This window comes from Pseudorasbora parva, chromosome 13, assembly GCF_024679245.1.
Source record: "Pseudorasbora parva isolate DD20220531a chromosome 13, ASM2467924v1, whole genome shotgun sequence".
NCBI lineage: Eukaryota > Metazoa > Chordata > Actinopteri > Cypriniformes > Gobionidae > Pseudorasbora > Pseudorasbora parva.
In genome coordinates this window covers 39,742,216-39,762,341 of record NC_090184.1, presented here as the reverse complement: position 1 = coordinate 39,762,341, position 20,126 = coordinate 39,742,216, and the positions used below count along the sequence as shown (strand labels likewise).

The window sequence follows — 20,126 nt, the reverse complement described above, 5'->3', positions numbered from 1 at the left end:
ACATTTATAATGTTACAAAAGATTATATTTAAAGTAAATGCGTTTTTTAACTTTCTGTTCATCAAAGAATCCAAAAAAATACATTTTTTTCACATTAATAATCATAAATGTTTCTTGAGTAGCAAATTATCATATTCGAATGATTTCTGAAGGATCATGTGACACTAAAGGCAAGGCAAGGCAAGGCAAGTTTATTTATATAGCACATTTCATACACAATGGCAATTCAAAGTGCTTTACATAGAAAGGAATTAAAATAGGGCTAAAAAATGCATAAGAAAAAGAATACAATGTAAAGAGAATTAAAAGTAATAAAATGATGATAACCAAAGAAAAGAACAGGTAAACTAAAACAGTTATAAAAAATAATTTAAAAAATGATGCATAGATAAGGTGCAATCAGTCGGTCGTACAGTGCTCTGTGCTCATTCAGTAAATGCACAGCTAAACAGATGTGTTTTGAGTCTGGATTTGAATGTGGCTACTGTTGGAGCACATCTGATCTGTTCAGGAAGCCGGTTCCAACTACGGCTGGCATAATAGCTAAAGGCAGACTCTCCTTGCTTTGAGTGAACTCTTGGTATTTCTAACTGACTTGATCCTGCTGATCTGAGTGATCTGTTGGGTTTGTATTTAATCAGCATATCTGCGATGTATTGAGGTCCTAGGTCATTGAGTGATTTATAAACAAGTAATAGTACTTTAAAATCGATCCTAGATGTAACTGGAAGCCAGTGTAAAGACCTGAGGACTGGTGTGATATGGTCATATTTTCTGGTTCTGCTCAGAATCCTGGCAGCAGCGTTCTGTATGAGCTGCAGCTGTCTAATGGTCTTTTTGGGAAGGCCAGTGAGAAGTCCATTACAATAGTCCACCCTACTGGTGATGAAAGCATGAACGAGTTTCTCTAAGTCTTGCCTGGAGACAAAACATCTAATCCTTGCAATATTTTTCAGATGATAGTATGCTGATTTAGTTATTGCTTTGACATGACTACTGAAACTCAGGTCTGACTCCAAAATTACACCAAGATTCCTGACTTGAGGAATCTAAAGACTGGAGTAATGAAGCTGAAAATTGATTTGCATCACAGAGATAAATTACATTTTTAAATATATTCAAATAGAAAACAGTGATTTTACGTTTTAATAATATTTCACAATATTACTGTTTTGTTGTTGTTTTTAATAAAATAAATGTAGCCTTGGTGAGAGACTTCTTTTAAAAACATTAAATCCTACTGATAAAAAACTTGAATGGCAGAGTAGATTCTATTTTTAATATAATAATATATATCCATTTTAAGGTTTCATACATTTTTTATTGTGAAGCAGTTTGATATAACGACATTTGTATGATTTGGGCTGGTCAAATGAAGTCAAACTGAACATTTAAATATATGCCACTGAGATTATTAAATAAAACCTGCTTATTTTTATCATCGCTTAGTCTCCTGCTGTCTACTCTTCCCTGCGTTCCTCTGTCAACATCTCATGCTGATGTTAGTACAGAATACAACATACAGTGTTAACTGGCTTTAGGTGTCAGACAAAACAGAGTTCTTCCAAAGGGAACTGGTTAAACGACTTGATCTAATATTCCTGGTGTAGAGAATCAAAACTAGCGTGGCGCGGTGTCTCTTTGATCTTTTCACTCACATAGTTTTTGAAACATTAAAACACTGTGGGATCAAACCATTATTGTTGCACTGCCAGTTCAACCTTTATTATTTCACTAGTTCCTAAATAATTATAATTCTGCAAAACAATTATTAGTCACATTGCAAACCTTGGCAGGTGTTAATTTTGGTTAACTGTGTGTTTTGTACATTCAAACTGAATTTGGGAAAAAGGGTCAATTAATGGTGCAGTAAGCAGTTTCTGGGAAATGCTGTTGAAAGTGGTTTGGACAGAACAGCACAACAATTATAAGCCGTGTTTAACCACGGGAACCAGGGTCTAAATAAAGTTCCAGACAAAGATTTTCCCCTCAAAATGGCCCTGCTTGCGAGGCAGTACTTTTTAAAATTTCAGGAACTTCCGGGGGTGGGACTTGGGCGGCAAACATGCTGATTGGTTGAGATCACGCAGAATTTTATTTCAACCTTAAAGTCCTTTGCGGTGCGTGCAGTAAGAGTCATTTGCTAATCAAATCAGCAATGAAGTTTAAAAAATACGACGATGGACAGATGACGAGGTTCAGGTTTTATTACGTTTATTTGCAGCGGACGAAATCCAGTGGGCTCTGGGAAGTCTTGAGCAGTCCTGCGTCACCGGACTAATCTTCACGGTACTTTAGACCGCGATGGAAACGCAGTTCTGGGGGAAAAGAGTTCTTTGGACAAATTGTTCTGGGTAATTTTGCTAGAAGCAGGGCTATTGCCAGTCAACATTAGGGGGTGTGTCCACTGATGATGGGGGAGAAGAGAGTGAGCAACAGGAAGGTTTGAATCGAAGAAAGACTGTAGAAAGAGATGGCTGAGAGGCATTACAAAAGGTCAGACGAATACCACGGAAAAAAGAAGGGTTATGATCAGGCAAGAGCTTTAGGGTCCGTGTTAATATTAGAAAAGCTTTCCAGCACTGGAGAGACCTAAAAGCTTTAAAACAGACAGAGATTGCTTTGTTTCTGCTCCATTTCTGAATAACATTGGTTTTGCTATGTTTCACAGGACCAATATATGCTGCTGTTGTGATGTTTGCTATAGTAATAGGACGGTTTGAGTGTCATTGTTTGTCTGGAGCTAGTGTACTGCTGGTGACTAACAACAACTCTTGCTTGTATACTAGTGGTTACAACGGTTCAAATTACTCACAGATCGGTTTTGGTACGGTTCGGTGTGTGCTGTGTTCAGGGAATTTAGGATAACTGTCAAATAAAGTAATAAATAAAGAAATAAATTTAAGAACAAATAATCAAACTACAAGCAACAGTCCCAATGCATACAACAGAGCAAAGATTCAAATAAAATAAACCATGCCTTTTGGGTTTTTCAGGAAGGTTTAACAGTAGTTTACAGGAACAGAAATTGAATAAAGTAATCAAATATAAAATAACATTGCGTATTTTATAATTCACTGTATAAATTAAATAAAGATGAATCATTATTGAAGTTACAGAAGCTGTTCCGTCAAGAGAAGTGAGTGATTTATTTGTCAAAATGTTTGATTAACACACACTACCACGGCTGGACAATTTACAGCTGCCTTCATGAACACTAGCTTATATACCCAGGTTGATCTGGCCTCTCCGCTGTGTCCGGATGAACTGATTTCCATTTTTCATTCTTCCTGTTCAGAGATTTTGGATTCTATTGCGCCTTTTAGGCGTAAACCCGCCAGCACTGCACCGGAACCCTGGCTAAATGACACCACCCGCACCGTTAGGTGCTGCTGCAGGCAGGCCGAACGCAGGTGGAGGAAAGATAGACTGCATGTGTCACTGGGTATACTAAGAGACAGTTTGTCTAACTACCAAAAGGCTGTTAAAGAAGCCAAACGTCAATATCTGTCGAACATTATTTCCACCAGCTGTAATCGCCCAAGGACTTTATTTAATACAATACAGTCTGTTATAAATTCACCTTGGAATGTCTTGAGCAAGGTGTCCGAATCTATCTTTGAAAACTTTTCGAATTTTGTTGAGAAAGTTTCCTCTGTTAGGCAGAATATTGACAGTACATTTTACACCAACACTGACCCACCTCTTGTCTCCCCTGCAGTGTTTGAATGATTTGAACCTGTCTTTATCACGCCTTTCTGAGGTTGTGCAGGGGATGTCGCCCACCAACTGCCCCCTCGATATTGTTCCAACCAAGGTGCTCAAACAGGTCTTTGATACTGTCGGGCCATGTGTCCTCTCGCTCATTAATGGCTGCCTCAGCTCAGGGACTGTCCCAACTGTCTTCAAGCATGCAGTGGTCAGACCACTTTTTTAAAAAAACAACCTGGATCCCGACATTTTGTCTAATTTTAGACCCGTCTCTCATTTGCCATGTTTATCAAAGGTCTTAGAAAAAGTTGTTATATCACAGTTACAGCCTTTTTTAGAAAAAAACTCAATTTTAGAAAAGTTTCAGTCTGGTTTTAGGTTCACGACACAAGCACTGAGTCTGCGCTGCTGAAGGTCCACAACGACATCCTTTTATCCCTTGATGGCAAAAGGTCTGTGCTGTTGGTGATGCTGGATCTAACAGCAGCTTTTGTCACTGTGGACCTTTCAGTCTTTATCGTCCGCCTTGCTCAACAGGTCAGCCTCAAGGGTTCAGTCCTGCAGTGGTTTTGCTCCTACTTGAACAACAGGAGCTTTTCAGTTATGATCGATTAATTTCCGTCGTCCGCTGCTCCTCTGTCCTCTGGAGTGCCACAAGGATCTATTCTTGGCCCTGTTCTATTTTCACTGTACATGTTGCCTCTTGGTTCCATTATTGCTAAGCACAATCTTTCTTTCCACTTATATGCTGACGACCTCCAGGTCTATATGCCTGTGCTTCCAAATGACGGCTCTAGACGCCTTGCATAGTTGGCTGTCTGATATTAAACAATGGCTTTCACAAAACTTTCTTCATCTGAATGAGAGTAAAACGTAATACATTATTTTTGGTTCCTCTATTTTACACCACAATACATCATCAAGCACAACCCCTCAAGTTAGTGAGGCCATAAAGAATCTGGGGGTGAATTTTCCAGCTGCGACTTCCAGCTGCCCTTTTCTGTGCCGCAGTGATCTGGAAAAGGCAATTCATGCTTTTATCAGCTCACGCATTGATTATTGTAACATGCTCTACATTGGCATCACACAGTCTTCACTCCATCGTCTCCAACTGGTACAGAATGCAGCTTCTCGCCTTCTAACCGGTACATCTAGACACAGCCACATTAGCCCAGTTCTCTGTTCCCTCCACTGGCTCCCGGTTCGTTACCGTGTTGATTTTAAAATTTGAATGTTTGCCTTTAAAGCTCTTAATGGCCTTGCGCCACCTTATTTATCAGAGATTTTAAGTGTCCACCGTCCAAACAGAGCACTCCGGTCGGCTGACCAGATGAGGCTAGTTGTTCCGAAGTCCCGGTACAAGCAGTGGGGTGATCGTTCATTTGCTTTTGCTGCTCCTAAACTTTGGAACACTACCTGTAGACCTGCGTGTTCTTACAGACCTGGCCCTGTTCAAGTCCAGTTTAAAAACGCATTTATTTAGACTGGCCTTTAACACACTGTAGCACTGTGTCACTGAATTTTTTTTTGTATTTTGTGTAACTGTTCCCTGATTATTGCTTAATGTATTAATATATTATATATTGTAGATGTTCTTCTGTTTTAAATGTAAAGCACCTTGGTCCTCCTTTTGACTGTTGGAAGGAGCTATACAAATAAAGTTTGATTTATTGATTGACATAAACACAACACAATGCACAGATGCAGTACATACTATACAAGAACACATTTTTCTCGACTGTTTACCTATTACTTAAATCATAACTTACTATGTTTGCTAGGATACTCACGGGCATGTTGACACATTTTTTTGAATGAGAATTCAATATTTGTGCAAAATCTGCGCACTTCAGAAGAGTACACACACACACACACACACACACACACACACACACACACACACACACACACAAATCTCCTCGCAGCATGCACAAGTTCTCTTGAATGTCTCTTTGCAAGGCTTAAATGAGTTTAGTTTAAACTCAGATAGCACCGTGTGCCATTGAGCTCTCACCTGCGCTCGTGCGCTCTCAACACCCGGGTGATGACGGCGTAAATGACAGGTCATGTTCGAGTAGACCACACCCCCATATAAGAGTGACTGTTTTGTCCATGCTTTTTTTAAGGTATTGAGATGCCAGAATGTGTAGACAGAAATGTACATTAGCCTAACTCTGTCTGTCTGTTTTACGCTTTATTTTGAACAAACCATATCTTGTAGAAAAATATATCTTTAGTGGTGAGACTGCAATGAAAACCAAACCCTCTTGTCTTCAAAGTGTTCCATTCTTTCAAGAAGGCCATTCACATTCAGACATCAGAGTTTTCTGCTGTGAAGAGCAGCCTCACCCAGTGTGGGATGCCTAATGTACATCTCACACCCCTCACCCTGCTGTTTTCCTGTTATGGTAATTTAATTTAAGAACAATACCATATAAGGAGGCAAAAACATCTCTCATTCTCTTGGCCCAGGACAGATAAACAGCAGAGTGTAGACATTTTACACCTTTTGTTGCAAAGATGCTTTCAGCAGACATTTCAGACAGCAGTAATTCTCCACTAAGACCAGATGTTTGTTGTCATGCATGTGCATACGTTACGTAAAGTAAATATTTTACATGAAGCTAAATTAATTTCCACTACGCATATTATAGATGCGCCGTCAGATTTAACATGAACCATGTTAAACCGAACCATGGGTGGAGAACAGTATGGTTCGATTCTTTTTTTGCGAGAACGTTACACCCCTAGTATGTACTCTTATGTACTGTTCATTTTTTGTTCATCCGTGTCATTTGTTCGTCATCGTGATTATTTTTCACAAAGTATTATTTTGCTTCGATTTAGCTATGATAGAGACACCACTCTTTCATTGCGTCTTTATTCATTTTGGGGGTGGAGCTAAGAAGGGAGCGATGTGTATTTGGGCTGATCTTTAAATATCAACAGTGTTTCACAGAAAAATCGCTTACTGCACCTTTAAATGTTTAAGAGATCATTTAGTCAAACTACTCTCTGCAATTATTGACCTTTTTTATTTCTTTATTTTTATTGAAGGAGTAAGTCAACATGCAGTAAAACAATGAAAGTTAATTTTTCCTTCTTTCTATTTTTTAATATAACAGGCCCCTCCCCAAGTCCCAAATATCCCTTCCCCAGGCAGCGTAGGTACAACAAAATAACTAAATAGAACAATTGTCATTTACACCTTTTCAAGGCATGGACCCATTCATACCAATACATAAATTATGATGATAATAGTATTATTATTACAGTAATAATATTACAGTATAAATGCATACTTTTAGAGAAAAAAAAAACATTTAAAGGGATACTTCACTGCTTTTTCATATTAAACTGTTATTCCCATAACTAAGACGAGTTGATACACACCTCTCTCGTCTCAGTGTGTGCACTTAATCTCTCTGACGCGCGGTGACGATCTGATAGCATTTAGCTTAGCCCACTAAGCCCAGTTCATTCACTATGGTACCAAACAGAGATCAAGTTAGAAGCGACATTCCTTTCTGTCAATGGGGAGAGATGTGAGGGAGGATTTTTCAGCCGGGACTATTTACTGTGCCGAGTCAAAGTACTCTGTGCTATTCCGCCATACATTATAGTTCTCCTTTTTAATCCGCTTAGAAAAGTGCCAGGTTTTATTTTATGTTACCATACTTGATCGTTCAACTATTCGTGTAACTGTATTTAAATAAGGAAAACGTAGAGGTGTTTGGTCGCTTCTAACTTGATCTCTGTTTGGTACCATAGTGAATGAACTGGGCTTAGTGGGCTAAGCTAAATGCTATCAGATCGTTACCGCGCGTCAGAGAGATTAAGTGCACGCACTGAGACGAGAGAGGTGTGTATCAACTCGTCGTAGTTAAGGGAATAACAGTTTAATATGAAAAAGCGGTGAAGTATCCCTTTAACCATTCTGCGAGACAAATTACACTAAGGTCAAAACATCAAATACGGCATCACAATTACTGACTTTTCTATCTGTGTACAGGTCGAGCCACTGACCGGTCCACTGGAGGGCGGCATACTGCTGACGATCCAGGGATCGAACCTAGGCCAGAACTTCCAGGACATCCAGGCTGGAGTGACGGTGGCAGGGGTCAGTTGTAGACCTCTGCCTGAAGCCTATCGAATTTCCACCAGGTACAATGCCAAGTTTTTTTAGTGCATCAAATAATGCAAGAAATGCCCATCAAAATTCGTATGCATAATCTTGGTTTTGTTTTCAGCATTGTGTGTGAGCTTCAGGCCAGTGCAAATGTCACAGCCGGACCGGTCATCATCACCGTCAGAGGTTCAGAGAAAGGAGAGTCCCAGCAGACATTCTCATATCAGAACCCACAGCTGAGCACGATTGTGCCCGAAAAAGGGCCCTTGGCTGGGGGCACGACACTAACGGTGCGTGGGTCGCAGCTCCTGACGGGACAGAGAACAGAACAAAGCATTGACCAAATCGCTGGCTTGCAGGCGTTCCTAGGCTCAAATCCTTGTCGCATGTAAGCACTTATATCTTTCATCTGTTTATTGATGGAAAAATGCAAATGCAATTCACTGAAAGGATGCTGCAAGTTTCATTTACATAAGGGTGTGTTCACACTTGACATATTTGGTTCGATTAAGACTAAACCTGGTGTGATTATTCTGTTAGTGCGCTTCATTTGAATCAGTGTAAACACTGGGTCTCGAGCTGCCTCTAAACGAACTCTGGTGCGGTTCGGATTAAATATGAATGCAACACAAACCAAAGACATGTAAACAAGCCAAAAACAGGACATGATGTCTCAAGATGCGACCCTTTAAAGGATAAAATGCTCAAGCATTCCTGTTTTTTCTCGTCATAGTCGTGATGTTGCCCGTCACAGGTCAGTAATGGCGTCAGAACCGCGTCTACTCGCAGCAGATCTTTGTTTGTGTGTGTGATGGAAGGTTTCCTGCCGCTGTTTTGACTCTTTTACACATTTTATAAGCTCTTCATGAGTTCTCAGCTGGTCAAAATACCATAATATGTAGGCTACGCACATAAAACGAGCACAATTAGTCCTATTTTAGATGATCGTAAGTTCCATTGAAAAAATAAAAGCCAACCAATCAGGTTGTGAGCATATCCCTTATGCCATTAGGTTCAGTCTTAATATGCCAATGTGAACTCTAAGCAGACCAGGAATACGTTTTTTTTTTTTTTTTTTTTTGGTTCAGACCAAATGGACCAAGCAAACCTAATTCTTCTGTTTTTTTTTTCCTACAAGAAATGAAGTGAGTGACACAAGGCTGATTTGTCGCACCAGTCACTCAAATCAAACTGGAAAAGTGCCAGTCAAAGTTGTGTTTGGAAAAGCAGAGAGGATTTTGGATAGTGTCCTTTTCAGCTACATGGAAGACCCCGTGATTATTGATGCAAAACCCACTGAGAGTTTCTACGGGTGCGTGCGCTCGAGTCCTACTCTTATGCATTCTTCATCTACATCATGAGACTGTATTCCTCTAACGTTTTCATTTAAATTTTAGGGGTGGACGTAAAATATACGTGACAGGCCAAAACCTAAATGTCGTCCAGCACCCGAAGATGGCCGTCTCTTATGAGCCTAGAGAGAGTTTTGAAGCCAGAAGACGTCGATACACTGTTTCTGCCAGGAGTCCCTTGGTTATGGTAATACAGTCAGGAAACTCATTTTACACATTGCTTCAACCAATTTTACATATCAAGCACGGAATTCATTTTCAAAATTAATGCAAACGGGACTAATACATTTTGATTCGTTCTCAGAGGTTCAAATATTTATTCAGAGATGGTTTAATCATTTACTTGACTAAATTTGAACTTGTTAACTCTCCAAGCCTGGGAGAGAAAATGTTCTCAGAAGTGCAGTTGTGAATGTTTCTTTCTGTCTTCAGAGTCAGAATTTGTGCTCCAACGTTACCTCAGAGCAAATGATTTGCAAGAGCCCAGAGGTGCCGTCGAAATCCAGGATTGTGCGAGTGTGGTTCGAGATGGACAATGTGCACATCGACTTTCACACCATCAAGAACAAGCCATTCACGTACCACCCTAACCCAGACTTATTCCAGCTCAACAGTGAGTCCCAAGGAACAGCCATCCGATTCAAACCTGGAGGAGTCCTGGCAGTAGAGGTGCATGCATTTCTGTTTAATTCTGTTTCATAATTATTCAGTATTCATTGAAAAGGGATTTTAGTATACTAAAATAATGCCACCAGTAGTTTTTTCTTTTAGAATAGTTATATATATATATAGTTATAGTTATATATAGTTATAGTTATATATATATATATATATATATATATATATATATATATATATATATATATATATATATATATATATATATATATATATATATATATAGTTATATATATATATATATATATATATAGTTATATATATATATATATATATATATATATATATATATATATATATATAGTTATATATAGTTATATATATATATATTAGTTTATATATAGATATAAACTAGAGAGATAGATAGATAGATAGATAGATAGATAGATAGATAGATAGATAGATAGATAGATAGATAGATAGATAGATAGATAGATAGATAGATAGATAGATAGATTTATATATATAGTTTTATATATATATATATATATATATATATATAGTTTCTGTTTTCATCTTAATTTTAGTTGTACATTTTTTTTTCCCTTTTTACTAGTTTTTGTTATTTTTAAGTATTACTATTTACGATTATAAATAGTATAAATAGTGAAATTCCAATTTCAGTACTTCAACTAATTTAGTTAGTTGCCAATACAACATTTCAAATTTTTGTTTATTTTAAAGTGCTGCTATTAAGCTTTTTCAAATCTTATATTTCATGTAGAGTGTGATTTGTAGCTGTTTGTGCTTTGAAAAGGAGTTGCACTTTATTTTAAGGTGATGTAGTTAGTTAATTACTCTACTTATTTGAATATATGTACTTACTAAAGAGTTATAGTTTTGTTTTGTTTAGGGTTAGTTACTTGTAATTATGCATAATTTGCTGTTATTACTATAGTTGTACATGTAATAAGGTGTAACTTTCACCTTAAAATGAAGTGTTGCTGTCTTCAAAGTGTACAGTAAAATAAGTTATTGTCTCTCAAAAGAAAGAACCAATTCTGAACAGTAATTCCTGCATAAACCTGCGTAGGTTTGTACAAATTTGCTTAATGTCAGCACAGTGTCTTCATTGGCTGCCTGAACAACATCTGTGGAAGCCTCTGGAGCTGAAATTCAGATATGGGAATGGCTGTTTAGTTTCTGAAATGTGCTGTAAGGCCAAGCACAACAGGCTCGGCCATCTGACCAATCAGAGCAGAGTATGCTGGCAGTAAGGGTTTTTTTTTTGGACAGACTGGATCCTTGATGTAACAATTATGAGAAAAAGTTATATTTTTATGTAAATTGATCCATGTAAACCTATTATAAGATGTGTCCAAAACAAAATTAGGAACCTTCAAAATAGCTTAATAGGTGCACTTTAAGTTTTTCATCTAATATTTATATTTTATTTCAGATTTATTAATTTAACAAAAATGATTTTAGTAATTTTAGTTAATAATGATAATCCTTTTTTTTTTTTTTTTTTTTTGCACCAGAAACAGTTGTGATTTAGTTGTGACTATGGATGTGCGTTTTGTCTCTGAAGGGTAAGGGTCTGACACTGGCTATGGGCAAAGAGGAAGTTCTGGCCCGGCTGGGGAAGGAAGAATGTGACGTCAAGACTCTGGATAACACACACCTGTACTGCGAACCACCTGTGGAACAGCCTCTCGCCCTAGACGACGATGACTTACCCAGGCTTACGGTCAGTCTGAATCCAGTGTCGTCTTTAGTTGTTTTAGTCTACATGTTTATTTTAGTTTTAAATGCAATCAAAAGGTTATTTTTATTCTTGCGCTATCGCCAAATACAGTTTGGGAGTCTCGGTTTTAGTCAGACAAACATTGTGTTGGTGTAAAATGACAAGTTTTGAGCATCACGCAGATTTTGTATCAGCACAGAAAGTGAAATGCTGAATAAAATCACTGTCATTTTTTTTGCAGACTTTCAATGGGGATTTTAAAAAGTTCTCCAGGATTAAAGACTTTAATGTACTGGGTGATTTTGGATATTCAATTATGCATGTTAATTTCATCTATTATAATTAGATTAACTTTGCTGTTTTTTAACTCACTAAAGGTTAAACTTTAAAAACATTAATAGTAACACTGTTAGATGTAACTTTGCACATCAAAATGAATATCCATTTTCATAGCCATTGAAATTTTTTATTTCAATGAATTATAATTCAAATTTAATTCAAATTTAAAAAAAACGAAAATATTTAGACAAAAGAGTAATAATAAATATTACAACATTTAATACAATAATTGTTTGCTTATCAGCCAAAATTTTAAAATTGTGCTTCCCTAATTCTTTCTATGAAGCATTGTGAGAAACATATTTAAAAGCAAGAAAATCGCTGAGTGCACACTGAATCCAGTCCAGACTAGTAGTCTAGCAAAAAAATAATAAATGTATTGATTGCATGTGATTTAAAAGCTTGATATGACCAGATGTTTCAACACCTTGCTGTCTTCAGTGCTAATACAAAATCGTATTAAATTCATGACTTTAAGTTATTATTACATTGGTTTTGGTTTTCTTCAGAGGCATATATCATTGCTAAACAACCTCATGTTAGGTCTGTCTTGAATTGGTTGTGTGTTATTATTAAAATCATTTTCTCTGCTGTGAAAATTAGGCTTTCACTACCAACTGCGGCCAGGAACCCATCTGTTTAAAAAGCTGTAATTTATTGCTTCACGCTGTCTTATCACACCTGCTTAGGGTTGTGTCTTTATTTTGCCATCGCATGCTAACATCTCTGTGTGTGTGTGTGTCTCACTCAGGTGTTAATGGGAAATTTGGCGTTTGACTTGGGTCGGGTGCAGTACGATAATGCTTTGCACTCACCGGTGCCTCTGGCGGCTCAGATCGGTCTGGCGGCGGGGGTCGCGGTGGTAGTTCTCATCGTGCTGGTCATCATTCTCATGTACAGGTAGAGTGAATTCAGATGGCAGATTCCTCACCGTCTTGGCTTGTCGTCATGACAATGAGCCATGAACTCAAATCCAGCACTCTGGAAGAATTCTGATGGTATCCATTTGTTAACGGTCGTGCTCTAACCCTGTGTTTGCTCTCTCTGTTTGTAAAGGCGGAAGAGTAAACAGGCTCTGAGAGACTATAAAAAGGTTCTGGTGCAGCTCGAGACTCTGGAGATAAATGTTGGAGACCAGTGCAGGAAAGAGTTCACTGGTACGGCAGCACTTTTTACTTTTTCATCCATACAGTTTTTATATGTTGTCTGTCTGTCTGTCTGTCTGTCTGTCTGTCTGTCTGTCTGTCTGTGTGTCTGTCTGTCTGTCTGTCTGTCTGTCTGTCTATCTATCTATCTATCTATCTATCTATCTGTCTGTCTGTCTGTCTGTCTGTCTATCTGTCTATCTGTCTATCTGTCTGTCTGTCTGTCTGTCTGTCTATCTATCTATCTATCTATCTATCTATCTGTCTGTCTGTCTGTCTGTCTGTCTATCTGTCTATCTGTCTGTCTGTCTGTCTGTCTGTCTGTCTGTCTATCTATCTATCTATCTATCTATCTATCTGTCTGTCTGTCTGTCTGTCTGTCTATCTGTCTATCTGTCTATCTGTCTGTCTGTCTGTCTGTCTGTCTGTCTGTCTGTCTTTTATCTATCTATCTATCTATCTATCTGTCTGTCTGTCTGTCTGTCTTTTATCTATCTATCTGTCTGTCCATCTTTCTTCCATCATAATTACACAATTATTGATTTGTGATTTTCATTAAATTCCATATTTATAATAAAACAATCAATAATAAATAACATATGCCCTAATATTTGTATTTATTATAATAAATAAGTAATCTTCACAAAGGTCTTTAATAATCTTTGCCATTTTAATTGTATTATTATAGTAAGTTACAGTAGTAACTATAATACTAAGGTATTTGGGAAGACAATGTTGCTTATGATTGTTTTTCTACATTTATGGAAATGCTAAATGAAAACGATATTATCAATGTTCTGCCATCCACTGTTTAAATTAAATGAATGAGACATTTTGATTAACAAGATCATCCCCATGCAGCATTAAACTCCATCTCATGCACCATTAACTCGCTTCTTTCCTGCCCTTCAGATCTGATGACGGAGATGATGGATCTGAGCAGTGATGTCGGCGGTCCTGGTATCCCCTTCCTGGATTATCGCACATATGCAGAGCGTGTTTTCTTCCCCGGCCAGAAGGGAGCGCCACTGAGTCAGAATCTGGATTTGCCTGATTTCCGTAGACAGACGGTGGAGCAGGGCCTGGGTCAGCTCAACAACCTGCTCAACAACAGACTCTTCCTTATTCGGGTCAGTAAAGTGTCTTATTTTTGCTTTCAGTTCGGGACTAGCTTCCTGTAGAGGAAAAGAGAGCCGAGTGTAATTACAGTGTTTATGCCGCTGGCATATTCAGTGCATCAGTGGCTGTTTTTGGAGCCATCATTTCACCTCAAAGACTAAACAAAGGATGAAAAAGAAAGCAAATGTAATATTCATTTTGCGTTGAATGCTGCTTTTTTTATGATTATTATTTTGCAAATCTCAGTTGCTATCCTCTTTTCTGGATGTTTTATCTGCATTTACCCTGCCTAACTGTCAGGCAGCAGTGAAGAAACTTCAGCGCTGAACTTCAGCATTTTAAATATTTATGCATCTCAGCACTCTGAGGCTTTGTAGATGTTTTACGAGTGCAGTGTTTTGAAAGCTCCAACTGTTTGATTGAAATTGGTCAAACTAGTGTGCTCTGTAGGGAACATTTTAGGGAACATCTGTGGCACTAATGCTGGTAAACTCTCCTCTGGGTTCCTGTAGTTCATCCATACTTTGGAGGCACAGCAGAGTTTCTCACAGAGGGACAGAGGTTACGTTGCGTCTCTTCTCACGATGGCCCTTCATGATAAGCTGGAATACTTCACTGATGTTATGAAGACCCTGCTGGGGGATTTAGTTCAGCAGTATGTGGCCAAGAACCCAAAACTCATGCTACGCAGGTATTTCACATTCACTTTTTATTTATCTGGCATACATTTATTATTGTCATTTTATCCCAAACACCATAGTGCATTCAAAACACACAGTAAGAGTTCTCTGAATCATATCCATGACCATGGTATTGATATTTACTATCTTTATGTTTGGAGTCACAGAGATCCCACAGTTCTGAGCAATAAATTAATGCATTGTTTCCTATTATTTATATAATTAATTTAGTTCCTTTTTGAAACTTTAACCTTCTGTTTTACCACAAGGCAGGTGGTAGTTAAAAAATGCAATATGGACATGCTGCATCGTAGCTTTGTGTATTTTTTCAAGAACATATAATTCAATAATATTGAATAAGTAGACTAATGCGACTACTAGTTTATTAAAATTAATTGAATTTATTCATGTTTTTTTGAGACTCCAAACCGAAAAAAAGGTTATTGTTTTCTTAAAATAAATACAACAATTTCAAATAAATACATCATGTGTTTGTGTAAAACGTGTCGTGTCTGATCCGTCCGTGATCTGATTATAGTAAATCTAATCTGAAGTGATATAACACACATGTTGTCATCTGTAGGACTGAGACGGTTGTGGAAAAGATGCTGACCAACTGGATGTCCATCTGTCTCTACTCTTTCCTCAAGGTATCAGAGCATGTGATGGCTTTAATTCTAACTTTTTATATTTATAGTTTTGTATTATTATTATTATTATTATTATTATTATTATTATTATTATTATTGTTTTGTTGTTGTTGTTGTTGTTATTTCATTAAAATCCATTTATTGTGAAAAATACATGTAATATGTATTTATATTTTTCATAAATTATATATTTTAATAAATACTATATATATATATATATATATATATATAGCATATTTATTAATAATATTTATTTAATATAATATTTATTGATTTTATATATATATATATATATATATATATATATATATATATATATATTATTTAAAAAAAAATATATATATATATATATAATTTATTTATTTATCTTTTAAATAATATTATATATATATATATATATATATATATATATTATTTAAAAGATAAATAAATAAATTATATATATATATATAATATTGAAGCTTCTGCTTTGGCAAGCTTTTTTGAACTCCCGAAATAAACACAAAATGATCTTGGTCTGGTCTGATTTTGTTAAGATTTTAATAAAACATCTCATCATAAAACTTAATCTTTCAGTTGAACATTGATTGTGACAGACATTAATGCAATTGCTTGTGTTTGTGTGTTTGTGCAGGAGGTTGCTGGTGAGCCTCTGTACAAGTTGTACAGGGCTATTAAATACCAGGTAGATAAAGGACCAGTGGATGCTGTGACAGGCAAAGCCAAACGCACTCTCAACGACAGCCACCTGTTCAGAGAGGACATCGACTACTGCTCTGTGGTGTGTCTCCGTTATACTTCCCTCTCAATGTTACACTAAATAAATCTCTTAAATGAATACATCGAATAAGATAAGAGTTTATGTTTCCCATCTCAGACACTGACAGTGCTGGTGAAGAGTGGGGTCGAGGTTCAGCCCTGCCCTGTTAAAGTTCTGGACACTGACACCATCACTCAGGTTAAAGATAAAATCCTGGACCAGATTTATAAAGGAGCTCCATTCTCCCAGAGACCAGCTGCAGACTCACTGGATCTTGGTATGGTTTTGGTTGAGACATCTAGTCAAAACGATTTCATATTGTTTGTTTTAAATAACTTTATTTTGTTAAAGCTTCATATTTTCTGTTCATATATTGTGTTCCTTCAGAGTGGCGATCCGGTCAGGCAGGTCACCTGACTTTGTCTGATGATGATGTCACAGCCATCGTTCAGGGTCGTTGGAAACGGATCAACACTTTACAGCACTACAAGGTACAACTGCATTTTACAACCAAGTAAATTCTTTCAGATGAATTGGTTGATTTAATGGGTTGGTTGGTTGAATGTTGTTTGGCTGGTTAGTTGAATGACTGGTTGGTTGGCTAATTGGTTAGCGTGATGGTTGACTTTATTTGTTGGTTAGTTTGTAGATTTTCTGGTTGGTTGATTCTGACAGTGGGTTAATTTGTAAGTTGACTGATGGGTTCTTGTGAATTTGTTGATTTTGTGAGTTGGATAGTTCGTTTGTAAGTTGACGGGTTGATTTTATTAGTTGGTTGATATTTTGAGGTGGATTGTTGATTTTATTAGTCAGTTGATATTTTGAGGTGGATTGTTGATTTTATTAGTCGGTTGATATTTTGAGATGGATTGTTGATTTTGAGAGTCGGTTGATATTTTGAGGTGGATTGTTGATTTTATTAGTCAGTTGATATTTTGAGGTGGATTGTTGATTTTATTAGTCGGTTGATATTTTGAGATGGATTGTTGATTTTGAGAGTCGGTTGATATTTTGAGGTGGATTGTTGATTTTATTAGTCGGTTGATATTTTGAGATGGATTGTTGATTTTGAGAGTCGGTTGATATTTTGAGATGGATTGTTGATTTTGAGAGTCGGTTGATATTTTGAGATGGATTGTTGATTTTGAGAGTCGGTTGATATTTTGAGATGGATTGCTGATTTTATTAGTCGGTTGATATTTTGAGGTGGATTGTTGATTTTATTAGTCGGTTGATATTTTGAGATGGATTGTTGATTTTGAGAGTCGGTTGATATTTTGAGATGGATTGTTGATTTTGAGAGTCGGTTGATATTTTGAGATGGATTGTTGATTTTATTAGTCGGTTGATATTTTGAGGTGGATTGTTGATTTTATTAGTCGGTTGATATTTTGAGATGGATTGTTGATTTTATTAGTTGGTTGATATTTTGAGATGGATTGTTGATTTTTTTAGTCGGTTGATATTTTGAGATGGATTGTTGATTTTATTAGTCGGTTGATATTTTGAGATGGATTGTTGATTTTATTAGTCGGTTGATATTTTGAGATGGATTGTTGATTTTATTAGTCGGTTGATATTTTGAGATGGATTGTTGATTTTATTAGTCGGTTGATATTTTGAGATGGATTGTTGATTTTATTAGTCGGTTGATATTTTGAGATGGATTGTTGATTTTATTAGTCGGTTGATATTTTGAGATGGATTGTTGATTTTATTAGTCGGTTGATATTTTGAGATGGATTGTTGATTTTATTAGTCGGTTGATATTTTGAGATGGATTGTTGATTTTATTAGTCGGTTGATATTTTGAGATGGATTGTTGATTTTATTAGTCGGTTGATATTTTGAGATGGATTGTTGATTTTATTAGTCGGTTGATATTTTGAGATGGATTGTTGATTTTATTAGTCGGCTGATATTTTGAGATGGATTGTTGATTTTATTAGTCGGTTGATATTTTGAGATGGATTGTTGATTTTGAGAGTCGGTTGATATTTTGAGATGGATTGTTGATATTGAGAGTTGGTTGATATTTTGAGATGGATTGTTGATTTTATTAGTTGGTTGATATTTTGAGATGGATTGTTGATTTTATTAGTCGGTTGATATTTTGAGATGGATTGTTGATTTTATTAGTCGTTTGATATTTTGAGATGGATTGTTGATTTTATTAGTTGGTTGATATTTTGAGATGGATTGTTGATTTTATTAGTTGGTTGATATTTTGAGATGGATTGTTGATTTTATTAGTCGGTTGATATTTTGAGATGGATTGTTGATTTTATTAGTCGGTTGATATTTTGAGATGGATTGTTGATTTTGAGAGTCGGTTGATATTTTGAGATGGATTGTTGATATTGAGAGTTGGTTGATATTTTGAGATGGATTGTTGATTTTATTAGTTGGTTGATATTTTGAGATGGATTGTTGATTTTATTAGTCGGTTGATATTTTGAGATGGATTGTTGATTTTATTAGTCAGTTGATATTTTGAGGTGGATTGTTGATTTTATTAGTCGGTTGATATTTTGAGATGGATTGTTGATTTTATTAGTCGGTTGATATTTTGAGATGGATTGTTGATTTTGAGAGTCGGTTGATATTTTGAGATGGATTGTTGATTTTATTAGTCGGTTGATATTTTGAGATGGATTGTTGATTTTATTAGTCGGTTGATATTTTGAGATGGATTGTTGATTTTATTAGTTGGTTGATATTTTGAGATGGATTGCTGATTTTATTAGTCGGCTGATATTTTGAGATGGATTGTTGATTTTATTAGTCGGTTGATATTTTGAGATGGATTGTTGATTTTATTAGTCGGTTGATATTTTGAGATGGATTGTTGATTTTGAGAGTCGGTTGATATTTTGAGATGGATTGTTGATATTGAGAGTTGGTTGATATTTTGAGATGGATTGTTGATTTTATTAGTTGGTTGATATTTTGAGATGGATTGTTGATTTTATTAGTCGGTTGATATTTTGAGATGGATTGTTGATTTTATTAGTCGTTTGATATTTTGAGATGGATTGTTGATTTTATTAGTTGGTTGATATTTTGAGATGGATTGTTGATTTTATTAGTTGGTTGATATTTTGAGATGGATTGTTGATTTTATTAGTCGGTTGATATTTTGAGATGGATTGTTGATTTTATTAGTCGGTTGATATTTTGAGATGGATTGTTGATTTTGAGAGTCGGTTGATATTTTGAGATGGATTGTTGATATTGAGAGTTGGTTGATATTTTGAGATGGATTGTTGATTTTATTAGTTGGTTGATATTTTGAGATGGATTGTTGATTTTATTAGTCGGTTGATATTTTGAGATGGATTGTTGATTTTATTAGTCGTTTGATATTTTGAGATGGATTGTTGATTTTATTAGTTGGTTGATATTTTGAGATGGATTGTTGATTTTATTAGTCGGTTGATATTTTGAGATGGATTGTTGATTTTATTAGTCGGTTGATATTTTGAGATGGATTGTTGATTTTGAGAGTCGGTTGATATTTTGAGATGGATTGTTGATTTTATTAGTCGGTTGATATTTTGAGGTGGATTGTTGATTTTATTAGTCGGTTGATATTTTGAGATGGATTGTTGATTTTATTAGTTGGTTGATATTTTGAGATGGATTGTTGATTTTTTTAGTCGGTTGATATTTTGAGATGGATTGTTGATTTTATTAGTCGGTTGATATTTTGAGATGGATTGTTGATTTTATTAGTCGGTTGATATTTTGAGATGGATTGTTGATTTTATTAGTTGGTTGATATTTTGAGATGGATTGCTGATTTTATTAGTCGGCTGATATTTTGAGATGGATTGTTGATTTTATTAGTCGGTTGATATTTTGAGATGGATTGTT

The 20,126-nt window shown here is 36.0% G+C and overlaps 1 protein-coding gene across 6 annotated transcripts in view; it reads left to right on the top strand.

Moving 5' to 3' along the window:
* The window catches only part of plxnb3 (plexin B3), a 124,020-nt gene that overhangs the window by 79,487 nt on the left and 24,407 nt on the right, over positions 1–20,126 (top strand). For all 6 annotated transcript variants that reach the window (XM_067414357.1, XM_067414353.1, XM_067414358.1 and 3 more), the window contains 14 exons: positions 7,724–7,875; positions 7,962–8,228; positions 8,979–9,152; positions 9,238–9,379; positions 9,625–9,861; positions 11,402–11,560; positions 12,648–12,796; positions 12,953–13,053; positions 13,954–14,171; positions 14,673–14,851; positions 15,424–15,490; positions 16,125–16,271; positions 16,368–16,527; positions 16,638–16,741. In XM_067414357.1, coding sequence (XP_067270458.1) covers positions 7,724–7,875; positions 7,962–8,228; positions 8,979–9,152; positions 9,238–9,379; positions 9,625–9,861; positions 11,402–11,560; positions 12,648–12,796; positions 12,953–13,053; positions 13,954–14,171; positions 14,673–14,851; positions 15,424–15,490; positions 16,125–16,271; positions 16,368–16,527; positions 16,638–16,741 — 2,256 coding nt within the window. The remainder of the gene's footprint in view (positions 1–7,723; positions 7,876–7,961; positions 8,229–8,978; positions 9,153–9,237; positions 9,380–9,624; positions 9,862–11,401; positions 11,561–12,647; positions 12,797–12,952; positions 13,054–13,953; positions 14,172–14,672; positions 14,852–15,423; positions 15,491–16,124; positions 16,272–16,367; positions 16,528–16,637; positions 16,742–20,126) is intronic.